Consider the following 22,721-nt stretch of genomic DNA (forward strand, 5'->3'; position numbering starts at 1 on the left):
GCTTAAGCGCCGTGAATGGGTCAGCTAACAGATCATCTCCCCTTAGCCAGAACCCTCTGGCAGCCCGCAGGACACTGCTCCCAGGTTGTGTGCTGCATGCATGCCCTGCCACATCCTTGGCCTGCTCGTTGCTCTTCCTGAGCACTCTCTGTTGTGCAGCAGCTCATCCTCATAGGTAAAGCTGCCTGACTCCATTAGAAGCATTTGCAGGTCAGGTCAGATGTCAGCACTGCATCTTATCTGCTGGCCAGCTTTCCTATCAGCCCAACTGATTTGCTGAGATAATTCTGTTTCCTGCTATCAATTATAATAAATCAACCACTGTAGTTTCGTTGAAATCTCTGCTAACAAAGGAGCTGCCCATGAAATTCTCAGACGATATGCAAGGAGGGGGAAAAAACCTTAATTTTCTAAATATAAAAAAGTTTGAAATAAGCAACTTGACATTCTGGGTAATGCTATATCTTTTCACTCCAGTGTTAATGGCTCATTCTTGCCAGAGTCAGCTCAGGCTGGGACAGGAGCAGTAAAAGCATCAATCGCTCCTCTGAAAATAAATTTTCTGAATAATGTGATCTTATATGGGGGAGTGTGTGTGCGGGTAAACACAGGTATGGGGGGGAAGGAGGGAGCGAGAGCACTTGGAGGAAAGAGAAGGACTGAAATGGCATTTCCCACTGTTGCGGCTATTGAAGTTAGGAATGAGGATTTTTCATAGCAGAAGGTAACCCTCTGTCTGTAATTGTGAACCTATTCACAGTTGGACTCAATAATCCTTATGGGTCCCTTCCAACTTAGGTTGTTATATGACCATTGTAGATAGACCTGGAATGAAGGACATGAAGCATCCCAGAACGTACCAACTAAAGCAGCCAGAACTCTGGGGCAAAAAAAAAAAAAAAAAGGATTAAGAGCATTCTGGTTTTTCCTTATAGCAGTACCAAGCTACTGAGCACATAGAAATAATGCTGTAATTGATAGCCATAAACCTAGAAGAGATGGTAGCATACACTCTGTGTTGCTTCATTCAGCTTTGCTGTTGAATGCTGATGTTTTTCTTATTTCAAAAAGGGATTTCTGTTCTTTGTGGAATTTCAGAATTTCTCCCTTTTCTTTTGGCTTCTTCCTGAAGAACAGCACTGGTTTGGGAACAGCTTTGCTGGGATAAAACTCAGTTGCACTGCATGGCAGAGGGTAGCAAAGTGAGCCAACACTCCACAGTGCTTCTGCGTTCATTCAGACAGGCATTTGACAGAAGGATGTTTAAAAATAATTGCATATCCCCTACCCTATCTTTAAATATTCAGAGAAAAAGTCACCGAATAACCGATAATGTGACAATAATAATGAGGCTGAAGAACAGCACTGTAGCGTGAACTCATATATCCCTTGGTTTCATTTACATGTGTAGCAGCTGCTTGTTTCTCCATCATAGAAAGATCATTACCTGGCTTGTAAGGAGAGAGGAGAAGTCTGTTCACCTTTGGGCAACTAGCTCTGCATCTATGAATAGTTCTTCCCCATCTCATTACGCATGTAATTGCTGCATTATAATTTATTTATTCATTGATTTAATGTAATAGATAAGTAGAAAGAAAATTACCTTTGCAAATAAATTTGATAGGTGGGAAAGCTGTATGGTTAAAAAGGAAAAAAAAAAAAACAACAAAAAAACAAAATATGCAGTGTGGAATGTGAGGTGGATGGCATCTCAATGTGTGAGCGCTGGCATACAGTCCAGGCTCATTAGAAAATGAAGGTGAATCCAGCCAACTTCAGTGCTGGTGCAAAAAGAAATGACTGTGGAACTCATATGCAATTTATATTTACATTCTCAGGTATGTTATTTCTTCGTGAAATGGGGAGCCAGCCGAAAATGAGTAATAAAGAGGATAAGAAGAGGACTCAAACATCAGAAACACAAAGGTAGGAAGTTTGCAAACCATCTGGGGAAGCTGGGGCTGTCTTTCTGTTGGTGGTGGTTTTCCCATTTACAAAAAGTGAATTTGCATCACTCCTGCCTTCAGGCTCTGACTGCCTTGGCTGGCGGGTTAGGCTGCACCAGAGGTCATCACAAAACATTTCTGAGTCCTGTGCTCCAGGTGAGACACTGAACATCACTGTCCCCGTGAGCAGGACAGGAGTGTTACAGGCGGGAGCCACAGCCCCATCAGCTCTGCGTCCATCACAGGAGTGGCAGTGCTGCGGCCTCACCCACTGGCACAGCACTGAGTTGGGGAAGGGTGGAAAGGTGGTTTGATGGCTGTCAGCTAAGACAGCATCAACAGTAACAAATAAATAAATGAGGCCATGGAAATTAATGAAAATAGGAAGATAGAAAATACACCCATGATATTATTTCTGTTTCAGTGTCTATAGAGAACAGTTGCATGCACACACTAAGTTTTTTTTACATTTGTAAAAACGTATAAATACCTGCATCTGCTATCAAACTACTGCATCCACATGGAAACCAGATGCAAAATTTGAGTATTCAGGCCAGAAAGTGGGCTTCCCTCCGCTTCCCCACCCATAACCTCTGTTTGTGAATGTTCTAACTGTGCTGTTAGCTCAGTTATAAACTGCATCAACTGTACTCACAGCTCGTGTTCACCTGCAGCACTGCTGTGTGCTGAGGTGTGTGTGGACTGAGCCAGCCAGGACAAGCAGGGGAGGGCGAGGCGAGGACTGTGAATCACCTCACGCTTTTCCCTTTCTGTCATGTTGGTTTTTGCCTGCCTGTTTGTGTTTGAAAGCTACTGCTGCTTTCACACTGCTTACGGTCTTCGTTAGCTTCTAGTGAGCAATCCTAATGCCTCAGAATTCCTTAAGCAATTTGCATCTCCCCCTAGCAACTCTTTTAGCCCCTCAAGCAGCAGCTTCACATGGACCCCTTTTGCCATCACCTGCGCTGCGCCCCGGAAAGCGCTGCTGTGGTGCCCATGCGAATGGCATTACGGTACCTGCAGACGCACCGAGCACAAATCCGCATCCTGCTAACCGGGGAGCAGAGCCGTCCAGCCGGTGCTGGCAGCGCCCTCTGGTGGCGGAACACGCGAAGCGCAGCCGCAGCTCCAGCGTCAGCTGCAGCTCGCTACGGGCAGCAGGTGAGCAGCCGGGGGCCTTTCCCGCAGTGATGCACAGAAGGGCTGTGCTTGAACTTTGAATAAGTTCAGTACTCCTCTTACTTCAAGGAAAGAGCGGAGGAAAGCTCTTTTCACTACAGAAATATGAAATGAATTTGCTTAAGATATATTTTACAGATATTCTTACATCAGTATCTGTAATAAGGACGTAAAAAAAAATCTTTGTTGTTAAACTCTGTGAATTTAAAAAAGGGGAACCTAAAGATACTGGTTGCCAATCTTTTCAGAGAGAAACAACATTCCAAGTTGTACATGCAGAGCCCATGTGGCAGCAAGGGAAGCAGCGCTGAGGCTACAGCGTGACCCAGAAGTTACTAGTCTAAGAAATGCAATCTTTTTCAACACTGCATTCTCCACATTTGACACTCCAAAACTCAAAGCTCTGTCCCTTCCCCCTCCTGTGTCCCCCCCAACCCCCCGAAGAAGTACAGAGAGCAATAAGAATAATACTTTTAATTAATACAGAAAGAACACATGGTACATTGCAGCAGCAGCTAATTGCTTTCTACCATTGGGGAAGAAAAGTTAAGGCTAGTTCAGGGCAACCTGATACAATGGTTTGTTTCCCTACCCCATTCTGCAGACAGCGTTTGTAAGTTTAAGGAGATGATCTGTGCACAAAACATGAGATGTTTATTTAGCAAAACATCAAGAACAGAGAAAACATGCTTTGTTACAGTGGTAAAAATACACAAAGCTTTCAAGCTGCTTTTTACACCATCTCAGGTCTGAAACCACCAAGTTGCAATCTGCAGCCACTTGTGCCCCAGCTCTGTGTTACCCAGGCTGGGGGTAGGGACCGTGGTGACCAAGTTTATCTACTCAGGGGAGCATAAAGTGCACAAGAAAAATAAGTGCATTGAAATGAACCAACCATTTCTAGGAGTAACTCCTGTCACACACAGTACTTGCTTAAAATAGCCACTGCTCAAGTTACTCAGTAAAACACAGTACTACATTTTCAACATATGTTCAGGATCCTAACTGAAGATAAGTTTGCAGTTTTTTTCTCCAGTTACCAAAAGACACCAGCATTCTGCTGCAGCCTACAGCGCTTTGGGGTTGGGGATTTTTATTGGTAAGCACTAAGTACTGCAGTCCTTTCTTTTTTTCTCTCAACTTGACTTGAATTGTTTGCAGGCCATTAAGAACCCTATGTTGTATGTGCTTTCCTACTCATACATAAAGACCACGTTAGCAAGATTTGAGAGGTGAACCACGAAGCAATCATCTAAGCAAATAAGTGCTATTAATTTAGTGGTGCATCTGCATTTTCAAAAGAAATAGGAAAAAAAAAAAAGACGACCTGGGACATTCCCAAATGCATTACATATGTCAATGGTAGGTGCTCAGTCACTGGAACTTTTGTGCACTACATTTATCAGAAGGGCAGGTATTAAATGCAGGCTCTCCTCAAATAGCTTATTCAATCCCCCTTTGGCACATGCTGAATTCTGTAACTTACTTATTTCACACATTTCTTTTTACAGTGAAAGCCGTTTGCTGTGTAATCCTTCCTGAGATAGAAAACCAAGGTTAGGTTCCATGACATCTCGTTTAGGTTGCTAGACTACCACAGAGCAGTCAGATGAGAAAAACTGCAGCCAGGAAGCCAAGCAGTTCATTTATTCACACGCATCTACTTTAATTCAGTCCTGTTTGTTATTAATATATGCTTTTTTTTTTCTTTCTTTTTTTGGGGGAGGTGGGTGGAGGGAGGAAATCACTTGGTGCTCCCACTATGTATGTAAAGGGCATTATAAAGTAAATACCAGCTGCCTAGTCATTTTTACCTTATAGTCCCTACCCACTGCTTCTATGGCATCTTTGTCAACACATCTGAGCACCTGCAGCTGCTTTCCCAGAGCCAAGGAAGAACCACTGCCAACAAACACACCCCTTGCTGACAGATGTTTACAGAATCCAACAGATAAATAAAGCCTTACAGGAATTCTTTGGGAGAAAAGGAGTTTAAGAACTCAGTACTGCAACTAGAGAATCAGCATTTTGCCAGGAGCACAGATGAGATAAATAAGGCAAGGGTCCTTGGAAGCCAGGAGATTATTAGAGGCAAAAGCAGCAGTGACACAGAAAAGTTCTTTGTTCTTGAGAGTGAAAGCTCAGACCACACTTCATGCAGCTGCCCAGGGAACAGATCAGTGCTCTCAGCTCCCCTTTGTTTTCCTTAGAGCTGACAGAGTAGTCCTTTGAGCACTTGCCTACCTTGCTCTAGCACAACCCAGTGATAGAGCATGTCCCACAGGGAGATTTTTGTTTTCTTCAAGAAGCATAAAGTAACATCTACAACACAGGATCACTCCCCATCCTCTTTAAAACAGTGGATAAAGCAGCTTTTCCTGTTGCGTTTTCTACATGGACTTGATCCCAAGGAGGAAGTTTTCCATATCAAACATCTCAAGTTGAAAACGAACAGCTCATATATATATATATATATATGCAATTCTAACTAACTCCTTTGTACAACCAGATTTCACTGTGTACACACATTACATATAGCATTTAGCTACAGAAGTAGCTAAAAAGCGACAACAACAAAAATTCATTGCAAACAGGAACCAACAGACTTCCAAGTGCATTTTACACAATACAGATTTTGCAGCTTTTCAAATTAGTTTTCATTAAGTACTAGGTATACTGTAAAACTCTGATCCTGTATTTCTGGTTTTATTTTTCCCAGCAGAGATTTTTAATATTCATTAATAATCCTGATATCAAGAGTCAGATGTGTGATGTATTCCTAGGTAGTAGCTTAATGTATTGTATAAAAGTCAGTTTTGTTTCACCAAGAACTAGAGTCCGTTTCAATACCATTCCCTGAGGCAATCCTTATTTTATTTTGTCCTACAATCACCTGTATAGAGTTGATGATCTGTTCCAGTCTGCTTTCTTTACAACTTAGTTAGATACATAACCTTGCACTGCTAATTTTAAGTAGTTATCCTTCCCCTTACTGCTCCCTCCTTCTCTCCAACAATCCCGACTTCCCAAACAGCAAATCAGTGTGCTTGACTTCCATAGGACAGGAACTGAGATGTTTAAATAATGGACATGAATTTTTGAAGATGTAAATGTATGATAGCAGACAGCTAACAGGACAGAATTAAAATGCAATGAACAGTTTAACATTTATCTTATTAAAACTGAAGTTATTCTCCTGAAGAATTAATGGTGCTAAAAAGGCAGCGCGGAGGGGGAGAGAAACAAGAATGATCATCCTTGGTCCATAGAAACTCACCCGAGCAGTAACACCACATCTTTACATTCTCAATGGACTAAGGAGGTTTCTCCTGAGAATAACTCCACTTTTTTCTTTTTTTTTTTTTTTTAAATGTCCATATATAATGAATGCACTTAAAGCTTTAAGTTTTAGTAACTTCATTTAGACTTTGTTTATAAAACAAACACACACAAGCACACTTCCTAGAGTGCAAAATGCTTAAATACTTCCACATCAGAACTCCACATGTAGTTTTTGGAACAGTGATCCTGTTGTTCTCAGAGTCAACTTCTTCCTTGTCATCGCATCCATCGCCAGCAACGGTTGCATCAACTAACAAAAAATGCAGAGAACGCAACAGTAGAAATCTCTCTCTCGTTTCTTCAGGCTTCCAGAGGGCATTGTTCATTTGTATAAACTCATTGTTGGACTTTGATACATGCACATGTAAGCATCACAAAGCAGTCTTCGTGCACAACCTTGAATTTTTCTGGAATCCAGTGAGTGCAGTTCTTCTACAGACATCTTCAGGTATTCGCCAACTTCTGGGCATGGGGTGACTTGTGGAATGTTAAAGCCATTCTGACCTCCTTTTTTGCATGAGGAAAGAAACAGATGAGGATTAGGATTCCACCTAAATCCATTTACCCTTTATAATATACTTCAATTACAACAGCATCACTAATTCTTGAAAATGCCTTCTGAAAAAATGTAAGTGTTATTTTGGACTACTTCAGGGTTCACAAGAAGGTATGAGAAGCATATTTGCTCCAGAGAAATTACAGAATAGCTTCTGGCATTAGAGTGAGCCCTTAAAGAAAGTCAGTGCACAATTTGTTCTGCACAGAGATATTAAACTGTAATGAAAAATACAGTATCAGCCACCATTACTTGTTTTTCTGATGGAACAGTCATGCATCTGTAATGTTTATTTGTGTAAGAAAAAAAAATGTGAGGTATTTATCATCTTATTTGGAAAATGTGATCTGCAAGCTCCACTAAAAGAAAAACCCATGCAAACACCATGACAGAACCATGTCACAGAAAGGGCTGTACGGGTCTCAACACAGTACAAATTCCATACAGCTTTGGGAGAGTGACCTGAACACATACTCCACCTTGCATGCTACTGAATTTGTTAATAACATGCTATCAAATCACAGTAAAATGGAATTATAAGCCAGGACTGTCTGTACCTGACTTGCAAAGACTGAAAGGGAGTTTGCTCCTGGCCATTCTAAATGTAAGGTGAGCAAATTCAATCACAAGTATGGACATCCATGGCACTGTTCCCTAGCAGACACTTTTTAGCTTATAACTCCAGGTGAAGAAAATTATTTGAGATTAAAAAAAAACTAAGCTCAGCAGGATCTCACATGATCCTACATTCCTGGAATACAGTGGTTCTTAACAGACTTAAGTCATACACGTTTCAAGCCCTTCAATACAAAGCTTTATTGCCATGTGGGTGTTAGGATGACCTTAATCCTACAGCAGTTTCACTTTTGGCAGGAGGCAATACTGCTCTCAGTCGCCCCCAAAATAAAAATAATTTCCGAAAAAAGGCACCAAAGCATCGAGGGACTCAAGAATTCTGCATGCAAAGAACTGCTGCATTCAGTCCAACACTTGCATCTATTGCTGCTTTTCACAGGCATCAGAATTCAACACAGTCCTTGTTACTGTTTAGTGCACCAGTGTCTAAAAGAATATTTATTTTCCTGACATTCGTGTTATTATAGGGTAAGTTTCCCACTGCTACCTCTAAAGAGATTCAAAGGAGTAGCACAGATTGCACCACATTACTGCAGTGAAGTTGTATTAGAAATAACAAAGTCATTTAAGCAAAAGCAATAGAAGAGATATTTGCAAACGATCTGCTAATTGTGTACATCCATTTAAAAAGACTGAAGGAATGTGTTCTTGCAACTTTTAAATAAATTCCTTTTAAATAAGTTCTCTCTGCCAAACTTACAAAATATAGAAAACCATAAAAAGCCCTACTGGAGGATCTCTCCATTTAATTCAGTACCATCTACTTACTAAGGCATCCAATTTTGCTGAAAATCAGAACGTACACATTAAGTCTGCTATAGCAGTGTGCTAAGGAAAGGATGGGTCAAGATTCATGTCCCAGCATTAAACGCTTCAAGTGAGAAGACACTGCTATCACCAAATGGTAGGAAATAAATAGGCACTAAAACTTATAGAACTGTAATACAAGAAAAAAAAAAGTTACAGAAAACCAAAGAGAATAATTTAAAGATGTACCATCCCGATCTGCCATGCTGTCAAAGAAAAGCCAGGCGGAGTCATCTCTCCCGTACTTAACAAAAGCTACATAGTGGCTTGTTTCTATGCAGAGGACAGCAAACAACTCCATCTTCTGGTATGGGATACAGCCATGTCGCCAATCCCAGTCTGGCAGATCTTTAGGGAGTGACAACGGATTGAATTTATGACTCTGTCTCCTGGGATGAAGATGAACCTACAATTGAAGTAATATTTCAGAAGAGAAAAAAAAAAAAAATCAACTCGAGATTATTTATTTCAGTAGCAGACAAAGCTGAGAAGAACAGTCATGCTGAAGATCAATGGTTTTAGAGAACGAACTGCAAAGTAACAGTAGCAAACATTTATTGTATTTCCCCCAACCCCCCAGTAAGTGTAGTGCAATATTTCCCAAAAAATTCAGAAGGGAAGTCAGCTTTAATGCAATAATTGTCTAATATGCTCAAGACTTGAAAATAAGCCATGAATTTGACAGCTTCATGCAATTACCAGACAGCTCTAAACATTAAATGGTTTTATATCATGAAATTATTTACCAATTCCAACAAGTAAAACGTAAAATTATGTTTTACTTGTTGGAACAAATTCCAAGGTACCTGCAATTACTCTTTCACCACACTTTTAGTACAGAAATGCTTGACAAACTCATTACAGGGTCATGCAGCCTTCCCAATTTGCCACTGCTTTCCCTGGCAGGGCAGCTCACTAATGCTCCCTACACTTTTTTTTATTACAGCATGTGCCATTTGGGGTAAACCCATGCAGAACAAACAGCAGCTTACTTGTGTATTGCAGGTTTTGCAGAACTGCTTGATTTTCCCAGCAGAAATATCAGTATCTTCATAACATTCTCTGCACTCATACATAGCCAGCCCTCCGCAAATACGGCACTGCCTGGGAGCTGCAGTTTTAAACAAGATGTTAGTCTACCATTTAGGGCCCTTTTTAAGTAGTCTAAGGAGGAGGATATGGAAGATTATTATTACTTTGCAGAGAGAGAACGTATTATAAAAGGCTTAAAACATATAGCTAATCAAAGCAGAAACTACATTTAATTTCTTCTCTTTAACAGTGCGGAAGAAGAAAAAAGGTTTTAAAAATGGGAAGCTGCAAACAGTGATAAAAATGAATTTTTATCACTTCATGAACAAGTGAAAACAGGCTGCTATATTAAAATAGTTCTCTCATCATATCAGTCTTCATCTGTTGACATCAGCAAACAGACACATAATATAGGCTGATGGCTGTGACAGTGAATGAAAACTCTGGGACATTTTAGCACAGAGCTGATTATTCTAATAACCTGTAGCAGTCTTATTAATTATTGCATAAGAACTGAAAAGTGAATTTCCTTAGGTAATGCAGTACAGAAAAGTCAGTAGTGACAAGTGTGAAAAATATAGGTCTGCAAATAAAAACAAAGTGAGATTTACAGCCAAACATGCACCATCACTGCATGTTACAGGTTTATATGCTTGTCAGATCTGAATACAGGTACTTAAAAACTGCCTGAGGTAATTTCATTGTGCTACTTGCATGCTTCAAAAAACTCACTTTCCTTATTCAACACAATACTGTATACTTACTGTCTTCAAGTAAATCTGTTATATTTAGCTCCAACGATGGAAAAATTTTGTTGAACATTTTGAAGTCTTTTCCAAATCGAGGCATTTGAATAATCAGGCAAGAAGGAGCCTGGGTGAAAGGTAAGAAAATAATCAGGCAAGCTTGAAAAAAAGATAATCATCTAAATTTAGAGGTATACCTCTTCTAATGCTGTAAGTGTATTTAGATGTTATTTAGAGTTGCAGCCTACTGTCTTAAAAATTAACAGAAAAGTCAAGATAATATTAAGTCTTTGAAAAAAAATCTACAGCTAAAACCCCTGAAACTAGCATCTAATTCACTGTCAAATGTCTTAAGTGCCAGTTGTGCTGGCATGACATTAAATACTGGACTACACCCTCTTTTAAAAAAATCCTTGTTTTTACAAAGTGGGGTTTTTTGTTTGTTTGTTTTAAGCTTTTCCTTTGTAAAGCTTTTTACAAACATGTGAATCCCAAAACACTAGTTCTTAAGGCAACTTACCAACAGTAAACAAAGAGTTTTATTTTGGTAATTCTTTGTTTAAACAGATCAAAGCAATTTTGGTAACATGCACATCAAATCAACCATAAAATATTTCTCTAATGTAAGCAACCTGTACCACTGATCACTCCACCATTCCAACAAATTTGCATTTTCCTTTCATACCCAATCCCACTTTTCTCTCATTGCTGAATGGGTAAGTATGTAGCTATCATCATTCCTGACAAAGCAACAGCGTCACCAACCTCTGCAAACTTCAAGTTGCTGTTGATGAAGGACCACTCCAGTAACTGCTGAATTGTTGGGACTCCAACTTTCTCATTTTTGTCCATAAAAATTTGGTAGAAATAACAGTCTTGTACTTTCTGACCCGCTGATCTGAGAACAGAATTCCAAAAGTAAAAAATTAAAAAAAATCAGATCTACCGTAACAACAGCTGTAATGTAGGAAAGCTATTTAAGAAACAAAAGCACCACGTTTTTAAGATGTTTTTACATTCCTGAATTACCAACTCAAAAATACTTGGGGGCTGCCCAGCTCTGCTTGACACAATTCCTGGGATAAAGAAAGAATGTAAAAACTACAGGAAATGCAGCATTGCTGATGCCACAGAACACAGCAAGGAACCTGAAAGTATCAGGTGCCAGCTAGCAGAATGTCAACCATGTGCAACAATCCCTTCTTCTCTTGATCTCAGTTGAGACAGCTGAATCCTTGTAGTGCCACAGCCAGAGTGAAGGCTTACCTACATGTCAGCATCTGTTACTTTGTCAGAAGTTAAAGCAGCAGAACTTAAGGTGAGCCACTGAAATGCTTTCATGAGCCAGGAAGAAATACAAGTCTGATTCCATGGCTTAAACACCAGATCGGGAAACCCTGCAGCTTGTCCCAAAAATAAGGAGCTATAAAGCTGCAGGCCTCATTAGTAAGGTATACTCTAGCCTCTCTCCAGCACAATTAATAGGCATACACTAATAAGGTTTTCCCATCAGTAGATGCAGGGAATCTTTGTTCCAGCACTCATGTCATGACAAGGTTGAGTTTTTGCAATAACAGATGAATAGAGAAAAACACATCCTACCAAAAACGATAGGAAACACCGTCAAGTTTGTCAGTGTAATTTTATGAGGCCTATTAATACAGAATATTAATAATCATCACAAGTCAAAGATGTCTCAGTAAATCCCTCCCCATCAGCCTCTACAAATGAGTACAACAAAGAAAAGACTCACCTTATTTTCAACAGTGGTTCAACTCTTAGAATATGATGAAATAAAATATTCAAAAATTCTTCTGGATCTGGGAAAAAAAAATAAAGTCTTCTTAATATCTTAAAAAGCAGCAGTATTTAAGAATGAAAGTTGCAAAACTTTAAATAAGAAAAATATAAAGGTTCATTTGTACAATTTCATGATATATCAAGGTAAATTTATGACAAACTATGAACATTTTGATGGCACAAACCTCTATTTTCTCTCTTGGCATCAAATGGCCCTAATAACAGACACATGCTCTCAACGAGCTAGCAGGGTTTTCCAGTACAGACTGTAAAGACACTCTGTATTCCAGAGGAGGCCTTTGGTACCAATTTGTTTTTTGTTTTGTTTTTTAAATAGGAGAACTAGAAAATACAACTGAGAAATTGAAGAGGAGAGGTGAAGAGACATGACAGTTAACACTTGTAATGAAAACATATAGTATGATAAAGTTCATCTGACTTAGAGAATGAGCTCTCTAATCAAGAACAAACCAGCATTAGCTTAGATTAGAGATCTAATCACCCCCAGCAGTTTTATTTTTCTTCCTGCCCCTAACTGCAATAAATACTAGTTTTCAGCATTTAACATTTTTAAAGAACATGGTGTTCTCCCACACAAAATCAGAACTACTACATAATGAAAATGTTAATTAATCCTTATATGCAGCAGAAGATCAAAAGATTGAGATTTGGTTTTCCCAACATGTTACACATTTTATTTTTTAGAATACTGTATAATCACTGTGGCAACAAAACGTTGTGGTGGGAAGATCAAAGGAAGCAAAGTGATATTTTGAAAGAGGACAGAGACTACAACCTTACCGTAGTCTTTGTTTCTGAGATCTCCTCTAACTACTAGAAGGGAGTGTCTCATTTCATGGAGACATGGGCACAGGAAAGCAATAAATCTAGTCAGAAAAAGATTGGATGCAGAAACTGATAAAGCTAGGAGGTTCCTTATAGAATAGAGGAAGCAAGGAAAAAAAAAAAAAACAAACAGACCTTTTTACCATCCAGCAGTCACTCAAGTCTCTGGTACAGATATTACTGCTCCAGAAAAATTTGTATTTTACTTTGTATAACATGTATTTTGTAGTACAACTCCCACAGATTGTAAAGAAAGGAAAAGCCTTCCCCAGTTACCTTTTTCCTCTGAAGTGAATCCTGATGCAGCCTCAACTTTTTCAAGTATTTTCCTCAGCTTCATTATTTTTGTAGCACATACATATCCATATCTAAGATAAACGAGTTTAACAAGCTATTAGCTAGTTTGTAATCAAGTCAGAGGAAAAGAAAAAACTCAAGTGCTGAAACACAGGCTTGTAGATCTTCTTCTAACTGTGTACAGTGTTTCTGCAAAGCTACGTACTGACTCCTCATACTTACCTGATTCAGTTTTCTCAAAGCACTCTAAATGCTGAACATTACTCAGTGTTCCTGCATAAAAGGGTTTTTTAAACTTTCACATTAATTTGCATCACTTAATGCAGCATTTTCAGTGTCTCATACAACACCAGCACCAGAGTCATTAATAAAGAGTTAAGAAAGACACAGAACTGTATTTCTGATCTGAGGAGCTGATGCTTTCAGCAATCATCTCAAACTTTACAAAAAGTACAGAGAACTTTCTAAGCATGGTGAAAAGGCAGGAGTAACCCTTTCAGTCCTCTCAGCCACTTGAGATTGCTGCACTCTGTGTGCACCCCACTATCTGCACTACAGATCCCCAGAACACACCAGGTGAACTAGGGAAGGAATGGTTCAGAAGGCATCATCTTCCTCCAGGAATCCAAGGAAGAACGTGCTCACAGAATTTCAGAATTGTGTTATATTTGCAGGTTTAAAAAAAAAAAAAAAAAGTATGAAGACAACATAATAAAGATTTTTGCCACACTCCCTTTGCTCATTATACCTGAGAAATTATGAAATTAACTTCCTGTTTAATAAAAAGCATTTGGGTCACTTGCAGAATTACTGAAGCTCTGTAAGCCCCTTGAAGTCTACGACACTGTGAAACTTCATGTAGGTTGACTCAAATACTTTTGTTGTCAAGAACAGCAATAATAAAGATATAAATACAGACATTAAAAATGAATGACTCATTTATCAACGTTCTTGAGCATAAAAATTTTGTAAAATCTGTACATTCTATTTCCAAATCCAGACAAGTATTTTATCACCAGACCACGTGCAACTATTTCCAGGTAGCACTGATGAAATTTACTATAAAGAACAATTGTTAAATTGTTTAAAAAGAAAAAAAAAAAGCTAAGGAAACTTGGCAGGTTTGCAATAGGAATGTGTATGCAAAAGGCTTTATTATAAAATTTATTTTAGATGAAAGACTGGTTTATGTCTCTACTTACATTCTAAGAGGATTCACAATCTCTGTTCGCAGTAACTCTTGAGTCTCACTATAATACTCTACATCATTCTTTTCCTTAGGCCTGAGTAACACAGTGTCCAAAACGGAGCTAAAAGAAAACAAGCTACAGAAGAAAGAAAAAGAAGGCAGGTTGGTTTTGATTCTGAAGATAGAACCATTCAGATGCCTAAACATCAGATGAGCAAAGCAAAGCAATGGAAAGAATTAAAGAACGAAGCAAGCGCAAAATGAGATCGTTACGGACAAGACAACATAGCTGTACTAAGCAGTAAAGGTCCACTCTAACCCCATGCCCTCATGCCAGCAGAATACAAAACCAGGCAGGATTCCACAAAGCAGGTTAAAAGAGTTTCTCTCTGACCCTGTCCCACCCACATACTCTCTAATCCTTCAGAAGTCCATGGACTCACGCAGTCCAGAAGAGTACGAACGATAGAACAGCACGGCTTGGAATGGACCTCAGGGATCATTGAGTTCCATCCCCCCTGCTGCTGGCAGGCTGCCAACCACTGGATCAAGTACTGGATCAGACTGCCAGAGCCCCAACCAACCTGGCTTTGAACACCTCCAGGGATGGGGCATTTACCACCTCTCTGGGCAGCCTGTTCCATTCTCTCAGTAAAAAACTGTCCCCAGACATCTAATCTAATCCAAATCTCCCTTCCTTTAGTTTAAAACCGTTCCCCCATCCTGTCGCTATCTACTTTTGTACAAAGTTGATTTCCCTCCTGTTTATAAACTCCCTTTAGATACATTGAAAGGCCAGTACAATCTGGACACGCAGGTGATTGATTAGCACTTCAAGTTAAGCAACAAATCCTGCAGAGGTTTTTCAAACATAAAGAGCATAGTACATGCTAAGTGTAACGCATGGCTTTTTAAGCTGCACAGTAATAAAAACAGAATCATTACAACAAGGATTGTGTGTTCTGTGCTTCTAGCATACCTCCCACTAACCCACACCTTGGGATGCCACTATACAAATTGTGAACTTACCAGAATAAGGTGGAGTCTAAGTAACAGGAGTTGTAATGACCCTGGATACCTTTCTTCTTTCCAATCATTGTCTCTAAACCTTCTTTTTCCATTTTTGGAGGAGTGTTTTCTTCTACCACTTCACTTAAGTAACCTCCAAAGGCTGAAATTTTTTTTCAAAAGACACTTTAAAGCCTCCAATTTTATCCCCCTTGAGATTTTCCTATTAATGTTTCATAGCTAAACTGCTGCCTTAGCACAAAACATTCATTTTCTGGACTAGAATAGCATTTTATTATAGCTAAGACTCACTCTCTTCCAGAAAGTGAACAAGGCCTCACATTCCACACAGTGCACACAGAAGTATTTCAGATAGCCTGCAGCACTGAATTAATTTTGCCCAGTAGGAGTGAAATTCTCAGTTTAAATGCCCTGTTCACATCATTATGTTAATACCGAGATGCTTTATCCTTTGCTATTCTCCCAAGCAAAATGACATGACCCAAGAAAGCTAATAATGTTAGGAAAAAAAGCTAGCTTTTCCACCACTGATCTTCATCATACAAATACACTCTTTTCTTCCAGTATTTAGGACAGAAATATAACTTATTTCTGATACTGCAATCCCCACATTGCTGGATTTGCTCATTCCATTTTCAGCAAGACTGCTGCACAATTTCTAAAGTAAAAAATATACAATGTAAATTCCCAAGTTTTATGAAATTTCCTTAAGTCACCATTGAGTACAAAAAAGCCAGAGAAGCATTACATTCTATCAAATGTATCTAAAGATTGATTTCCTGTTCATAAGCCTCATTTAAGTACTGCCTATAGAGATCTCCAAGTGTTCAATGAAACCAAACCCCGTGTCAGTTCCCAGCTGATAAGTAAACAATAAGCAGAAGCTCGGTACCTAGAGAGTTGCAGCGTTCAATCTGATTGGAAACTGGCTGTAGTGATGCAAATCTGGAATCTGGTCTGCAGCTTTTCAGTTTAACAAAAGAGCTTTCTTTGGAGCACAAGTGAAGTATCGAGTTCCTTTAAACGTTCCATCTGTACAACCTGCACATTCGTCTTCCTGAAAATTAAAGTGAGAATTCACTACTTTTTCATATTCCCACAATTTAATAAGATGTTGAATTAAAATATCTACTCAAAAAAATCACCCTTTGAGGATTCTGAAGCTTAATAAGCAATGTTGCTGCTTTTCAGTGTGTGTACAAAGCTTCAGCTGAGGTGTTGTTTGCCTGGATTTACTGAGGAAATTAAGCGTTGCACTCTCTTCAGAGAAACGTGGGGGAGGTGGGAGATGAGAGCGAGAATTAAACCTACTCAACCTTAAGGACTTTAACTAAGCTAGCCCCTTAATCCAGATACCCTCTGAAGTAGAAAAAGCATACATGTACTACCAAGCATCTTTCAGAACTCAATTAAAATCATTAAGTATTGGAAGTGTGAATACTTTCAGTGTTACTGTGGACTACATTCGACACATCAAGGAAGGCAACAGAAGCTAGATCTGAAGTATTACAAGTTGTAATTGTTAAATACCTTTGATACCACGATTTAAGGTGTATTACTGCTTACAAAACCTGCCATGATCTAATGCAGAAATGCATAACAAACAGGCACAAGAGCCCAGTTAACAAAAACCATTTCAAGATGCAAACTATACACTGAGCATCACTCACCGAAGCCACAAACATCAGGATTTTTCCAACAGCTGAAATATCAGCTGCATCCTCACTTACTTTGCTAAAAATGTTTGTTTCATACAACCGTACAGTACTTTACCTGAAATTTTACCAAAAATGATCCCAAAATAAACAAATCCACATCGCTAACAATTTAGTGATAGCACTCAGTAGGTCAGGTCAATGGCTAGACATGATCTCGAAAGCCTTTTCCAACCTAGATTATTCTAATTGCACACACATTAATAAGTGACAGCCATTCACTACTATGGCAGCAACTGGAGAGTAACTCTAAGTACATAAAAGTAATTCATGTTTGCAGCAACTGTGAATTCATGAAGGGCTGGTAGGAACACCACGCACTTTGCTGTCAGACCAAGAATACTGCTACCAAAATCAGTACTGCAGTTCTGCTGATGGACTCTGACACTGCCTGCTTGCTGGTGTGCCACATACACTTGGGGTTCTTACACCCAGGACTTTTTTATTTCTTTATTTTACAGAACTGTGTATCACAGAGCCTTTAAATAGCATGGGGCTTTTCGCCTCAGTGACAAGCTCAGTAAGGAAGGTGGACAAAGAACACTCCACTTAAGCAAGTAACCTGCAAAGCAAATCAGTCGCCTACGGTCCTTCTGATTCAATCTGATTCAATCAGGCTTTGCAGCACAAAGCCACCTCAGAGCCTATTAATGGAACAAGGCCTAGGGCAGCCATGAAAGTCAGAGCCCACCTGAGATTTCATCTACCTTACAAGGAGATCACATAGCAACTTCAGACAAATTTTCCTCCAGACTGACCACAACTGTAAAGTATACAGACACCAACTCCCAAAGCAGATACTTAATACTACTATGAATCAACTTATCAGATGATATTTACCAGCTCCAGTCCAGCTAGTACTTCATTTACTCCAGGGGGCTGGCCAATCCAGCGGATTACTCCATAGAAAGGGGGATTTTCTTTGACTTCAGCCAAGGAACCTGCTTCAAGACCATGCGAGTTACCAACAGGGCCTCCTGTTGATGGACTTTCCTGGTTAGCTGTAGTGTTTACATCACCAATGACTGACTGAACAGATGAAGACAGAAGACTGTGTCCAATAGCACCGTTAGTACTTGATGCTTTTGTCAAACTGAAAGGGAGAGAGTGGAATCTGTTTTCAGTAGTCACAGAGTTTGTTAAAGCTGGCTGCAGCGGTGGTGAAGAATGCCCAAATCCAGGAGATGAATCAGTAAGTGATTTTGCAGGGTCTTCAGCAACTGTTAAGAATCAAAAACAAGACATTAACCCAGGTTTTGTTTGGGGCACCTCTCCCTCCTTACCAAAGGGGAGGCTTAGCTGTCCAATCAATACATTTTTGTTCTGCAACTACATCTGATTTAATGCATGTTCTGCATAGGAAGAGTTAAGCAGGAGGAATGCAGGAAGATGTTTGTCACTTCACAGCACCAGAGACATAACTGGGTGAGGAAAAACTACTACAGCCCTGCAACTTACATCACACAACCAATGGAAACATGCAGCACAAAGAAAGGTGTTAACCAGAAATTACAGGAAGGTTTAAAATTAATGTTTTTTAGTAACCCAAGGCAGAACTGGTGTTTGAATGCAAAAGATTACTGTAGTGGGTCAAACTAGAACACTGAACAACTGAGGAGAGAGCTCAGTTGGCAGTTAATACAGAAATGAGTAATTGCTTATGGACATGATTTGCAACTGGAAAAGCATTCTTTTCCACTTTGGCTGCACCACAACATGTTTTGGTACTAGGACAGGGAATCTATCTGTGTCCACAGAGAATAAAGGGTTTTAATGAGCCACAACTAATGTAGTGCTTAATTAATGAGATCACAACTAGATGTAATAACACAGATGTTTCACATCTACTCTCTCTATGTGGTCTCTATTACACAATTGATATTTACAGAGTGAAAGTCACTTTCTTTTTTTAAGTATTACAATAAACTAAAACTGATTATATATATATAAATATATATATATGCTTGGTATCTGTTAAGCCACCATAAACAATTTTAACCAATTTTCTTTTACAGTTGACAGAACACAGAGCCTACCTCTGATTTACTGTGGAAACCTGCAGCAATGTTACTAATTTAGCATTTACCCCTTCAGTTAGCCACATTTCAGGAAACAGTAATCAGCAAAAATACACATTATATCCAGAAGCAAATAAAGATCCACTGGTGCTCTCAGTATACGCATCAGTATACACTGAATTTATGAAAATTCAGTGAGGTTTTATAAAAATAATTTAAAATACTCAGATATATGTGTATGTATGTGACACAGTATTTTTTTTTTTTTCCTACTTTGAGACTCATCAGCTAGCATGGCAGTGTTACAGGCTTAAGGGAACTACATGATTAGGAAGAAAAATGCACACAATATACAGTTACTATTTACAGTTGCCTACAACAAGGAGTATCTTGTCTTCCTACTAAGCTGTTATTCTGCCTGCAAGACATACACGTTCCCACAGTGCTGCAAATACATTTCCAAGATGTAATCTACATGCAGGAGAAAAACAGGCCTACAAATTAAGACAATATATTTCCACTGGGGCTTCAAAACGCTTTACAAAGTATGTTTTCCTCTACATATGCCAACTGTTTTGCTCTAAATTCATAATTGTTTTATGTGAAGAACATACATACACTTTTTTTGAAATAAAATGTCTGCCTACGTGAAAGACTATCATCTCTCATTACCTTCATCAATATACCATGGGGGTTTTGTTTTTGCTTGAGGCTGAGAATCAACTGATGATCCATTTAATGTGTAGAAGACTTCAGATCTGTTTCTATTTCCAGGCTCAGAGGTAGATCCTGGAAAAGAAAGCATGCTGTACTTGTGAGATTCACTGCCCTTCACAGCTGGTTAGCTTATACTGCGAAGGAGAGCTTGCTTTGTTACCATAATTCCAAAATAACAGAATTTGCCCTTCCACAAAGCAGAACGCTTACATCGAAAATAACAGTTCTAAGCTTGCAACCAGATAGCAGTTTATCTTGATATTAATCAATCACCCAAATTGAAAATTAAAGTTAGGAATCTGAAAAGGCAGAAAACCATCCACAAGTGCTAATTTTTCGTTACTATGAATTATGGATATAGGAAAGCAGTTTGAGAAACAGTTTACATTAAGTATTTTTTTAATATTTGCTTTGAAGCTGAAAAAATTTAGAATAGGCAAATAAAGTACTAATCCATTCCCACACAGCTCTGACTTCTGCTGACATACAACCACAGTTACTTCAGTGAAGGCCATCCATTTCAGTTAGCAGAAGATGCCAGGGAGAACAGCTTACAGAGCACACATCCCATCATTAGTATTCCACAGCCCAAAACTGACAGCAGGAATAAGACAACACTCCACTTTGATTTATGCCTTTTAAAAATACTTACGTGTACACACACACACACACACACACACACACACACACACACACTCACTCTATTACTTCCTTTCGTTCTCTCCCCTTAGGAAAAGAATCTAGCCAAACCTAGGAGTCAAAATAAGCCTATATTTTATAAAACTTCATTCTGGTTCTGAATCACAGTAAAATCGATAAATTCGTTATTAAATAGATCTGCTCCACAGTGAAATATTCAGAAGTTACTTAAGCAGAACAAAGTCATCAGCAAACTCAATTTAAAAACAAACAAACCACCGTTTCAGAAAAGGACTGGGCTGTGAGGTAACGCCCCTGAATTTTTGCTCAACCTCAAATTGGTCGTCGAGTAGTCTCAACTTCTGTGTGCATTTTAACAACAACTACAAAAAAAAATCTCAGAAAACTATGAACTATCCTTATTATGGAAATTAAGTTCATGAAAATATTCTGAGTAGTCACTGCTTCAGACAAACTTAACTCGATAAGTGACTGCAAAAATGATTGAAGAGTAAGGCAATGTTTTGCTCCAAGCAATATAAATTTGTAATCTTACATTAAAAAATGACCCCTCATACGTACCTGTTGCCTTTGGCTTACTATGGTTGAACACACCTTTATCACCACCACCTCTTGCAGTATAGGCCAGCTTGGGAGGTCTCCTGTCTTGTGACACAGTCTCTAAGATGGTGCATATGAATGGAACATTAGTTTTCCACATCACACAAAAAGTCAGCTTGAAATGCAACTGAATGAAGGTCTGCCATCAAGTTTTCAAACTGAAGGGGGTAAAACAGTGTTTGGTGCACAGCCAACAATTCCTTCTACTGATAGGGTTTGTTTCCATTGCATCAATCATTACTCATTCCAATTCTGCATTTGTTTAGCATAACTAACAGACCAACTTCAGATTCTTCAATGTACATTTCATGCTTACATTATGGGAAACATATGAAATTCCTAGTTCTTTTCCTCCCTACAAACAGAACTACAGCAAAAGTTTCCTTGAATCCTCCAGAGAAAAGAGGGCCCAAAAACATGCATCTCAGCAAGCCAACAAGGAGGTGAATGTAGGAAAACCTGGCCAAGCTGAAGAGACAATAGCTACACATTGGACAAAATCACACTCTCACTGGTACCTGATATTAGATAATTTCATGTTATTTATTTGTGCCCTATTTTCTTACCTTCAGAAGAAAAATCACTGGATCGTAGTTGTTACAACTGCACTGAATTACGGGAATAGAGAATTTTTGAACAGCCTTGCTATGAATTTTTCAGAAATTTTTCAAATGTTTACTCACAGAATGCATACATAATGCTGCCAATACATTACAACCCAAGGAAGACATGCCTAATGATCCAGAGTATTTAAATTCCCTGAGCCAGAAAAGCATTCAAGAATGATTGCTGCTCTCACCTCTCACATATTTAGGTATGCCTATATCGTATCCCATACAATTTGAAAAGCTCACTGTTCAATATGAGAACGGTTTCCACAAGTGAGTTTGCAACCAAAGAAACTGAAGAGAAGAGAAATTAATTTAGGTGAACTCAGGATCCAGTAATTCCACAGTACTGTTTTAATCATGTAAGCGAGCATTGGTTGTTATCCGTTTGCCTTTAGGATTAAGAAAGGAGAGCATACCTGGTATAACATCATTGATATGCAAAAGAAGGGTACTTTCAACACTTGCAAAACTGCACAGCTGTATGCCATTGTATCTTCCATCCCAGTTTCCAATAGGATTATCCTAAAAATAGAAAAACATGTTACATGTATCCCAAGAAAATAAATAGGGCATGCAGAACACAGTTAGGAACGTGTTTAACCATTTATGGTAAAAAAGAAAATTAAAGTTTGACAGCAAATATTTTTTTCTGTGCAAACTTTTCTGTACAAAACGAGTCAAAAATCCCTGTTCTTTTCTGAAGTAGTTCCTATTTTAACAATCGTTCCTCTACTACAACCCATTATTTTTACACAAGTTAGAACAGTTTTAGTGCTATTAGGTAACAGCTGTGGCAATCAAGGAAATGGAAGCACCTGGTCTGAAAAGCACCCTTGAACTGCCAAAAATTTGCCAAGTAGCTCATTTTAAGAAAGCTGAGTTTCTAATTTTAATTACAAACTTCATGTTTCCCAGAAACATCAACCTTTAAATACTGAATTTTAAGTACAAACTAAAATACAAACAAACCAAAGCTGCATGAAAGAAAAAAAAAA

The 22,721-nt window shown here is 38.8% G+C and overlaps 1 protein-coding gene across 1 annotated transcript in view; it reads right to left on the reverse strand.

Moving 5' to 3' along the window:
- Positions 1 to 3,758: 3,758 nt before the first annotated feature.
- Positions 3,759 to 22,721, reverse strand: part of CYLD (CYLD lysine 63 deubiquitinase) — a 23,255-nt gene continuing 4,292 nt past the window's right edge. The window contains 15 exon segments of the mRNA XM_019619682.2: positions 3,759 to 6,974; positions 8,656 to 8,872; positions 9,459 to 9,577; positions 10,263 to 10,371; positions 11,010 to 11,142; positions 11,998 to 12,064; positions 13,167 to 13,258; positions 14,390 to 14,512; positions 15,406 to 15,547; positions 16,298 to 16,387; positions 16,390 to 16,462; positions 17,961 to 18,340; positions 19,811 to 19,927; positions 21,077 to 21,175; positions 22,143 to 22,248. Coding sequence (XP_019475227.1) covers positions 6,790 to 6,974; positions 8,656 to 8,872; positions 9,459 to 9,577; positions 10,263 to 10,371; positions 11,010 to 11,142; positions 11,998 to 12,064; positions 13,167 to 13,258; positions 14,390 to 14,512; positions 15,406 to 15,547; positions 16,298 to 16,387; positions 16,390 to 16,462; positions 17,961 to 18,340; positions 19,811 to 19,927; positions 21,077 to 21,175; positions 22,143 to 22,248 — 2,052 coding nt within the window. The 3' untranslated portion in view covers positions 3,759 to 6,789.

The sequence above is a fragment of the Meleagris gallopavo genome, chromosome 13, assembly GCF_000146605.3.
Source record: "Meleagris gallopavo isolate NT-WF06-2002-E0010 breed Aviagen turkey brand Nicholas breeding stock chromosome 13, Turkey_5.1, whole genome shotgun sequence".
In the NCBI taxonomy this organism is placed as follows: Eukaryota; Metazoa; Chordata; class Aves; order Galliformes; family Phasianidae; genus Meleagris; species Meleagris gallopavo.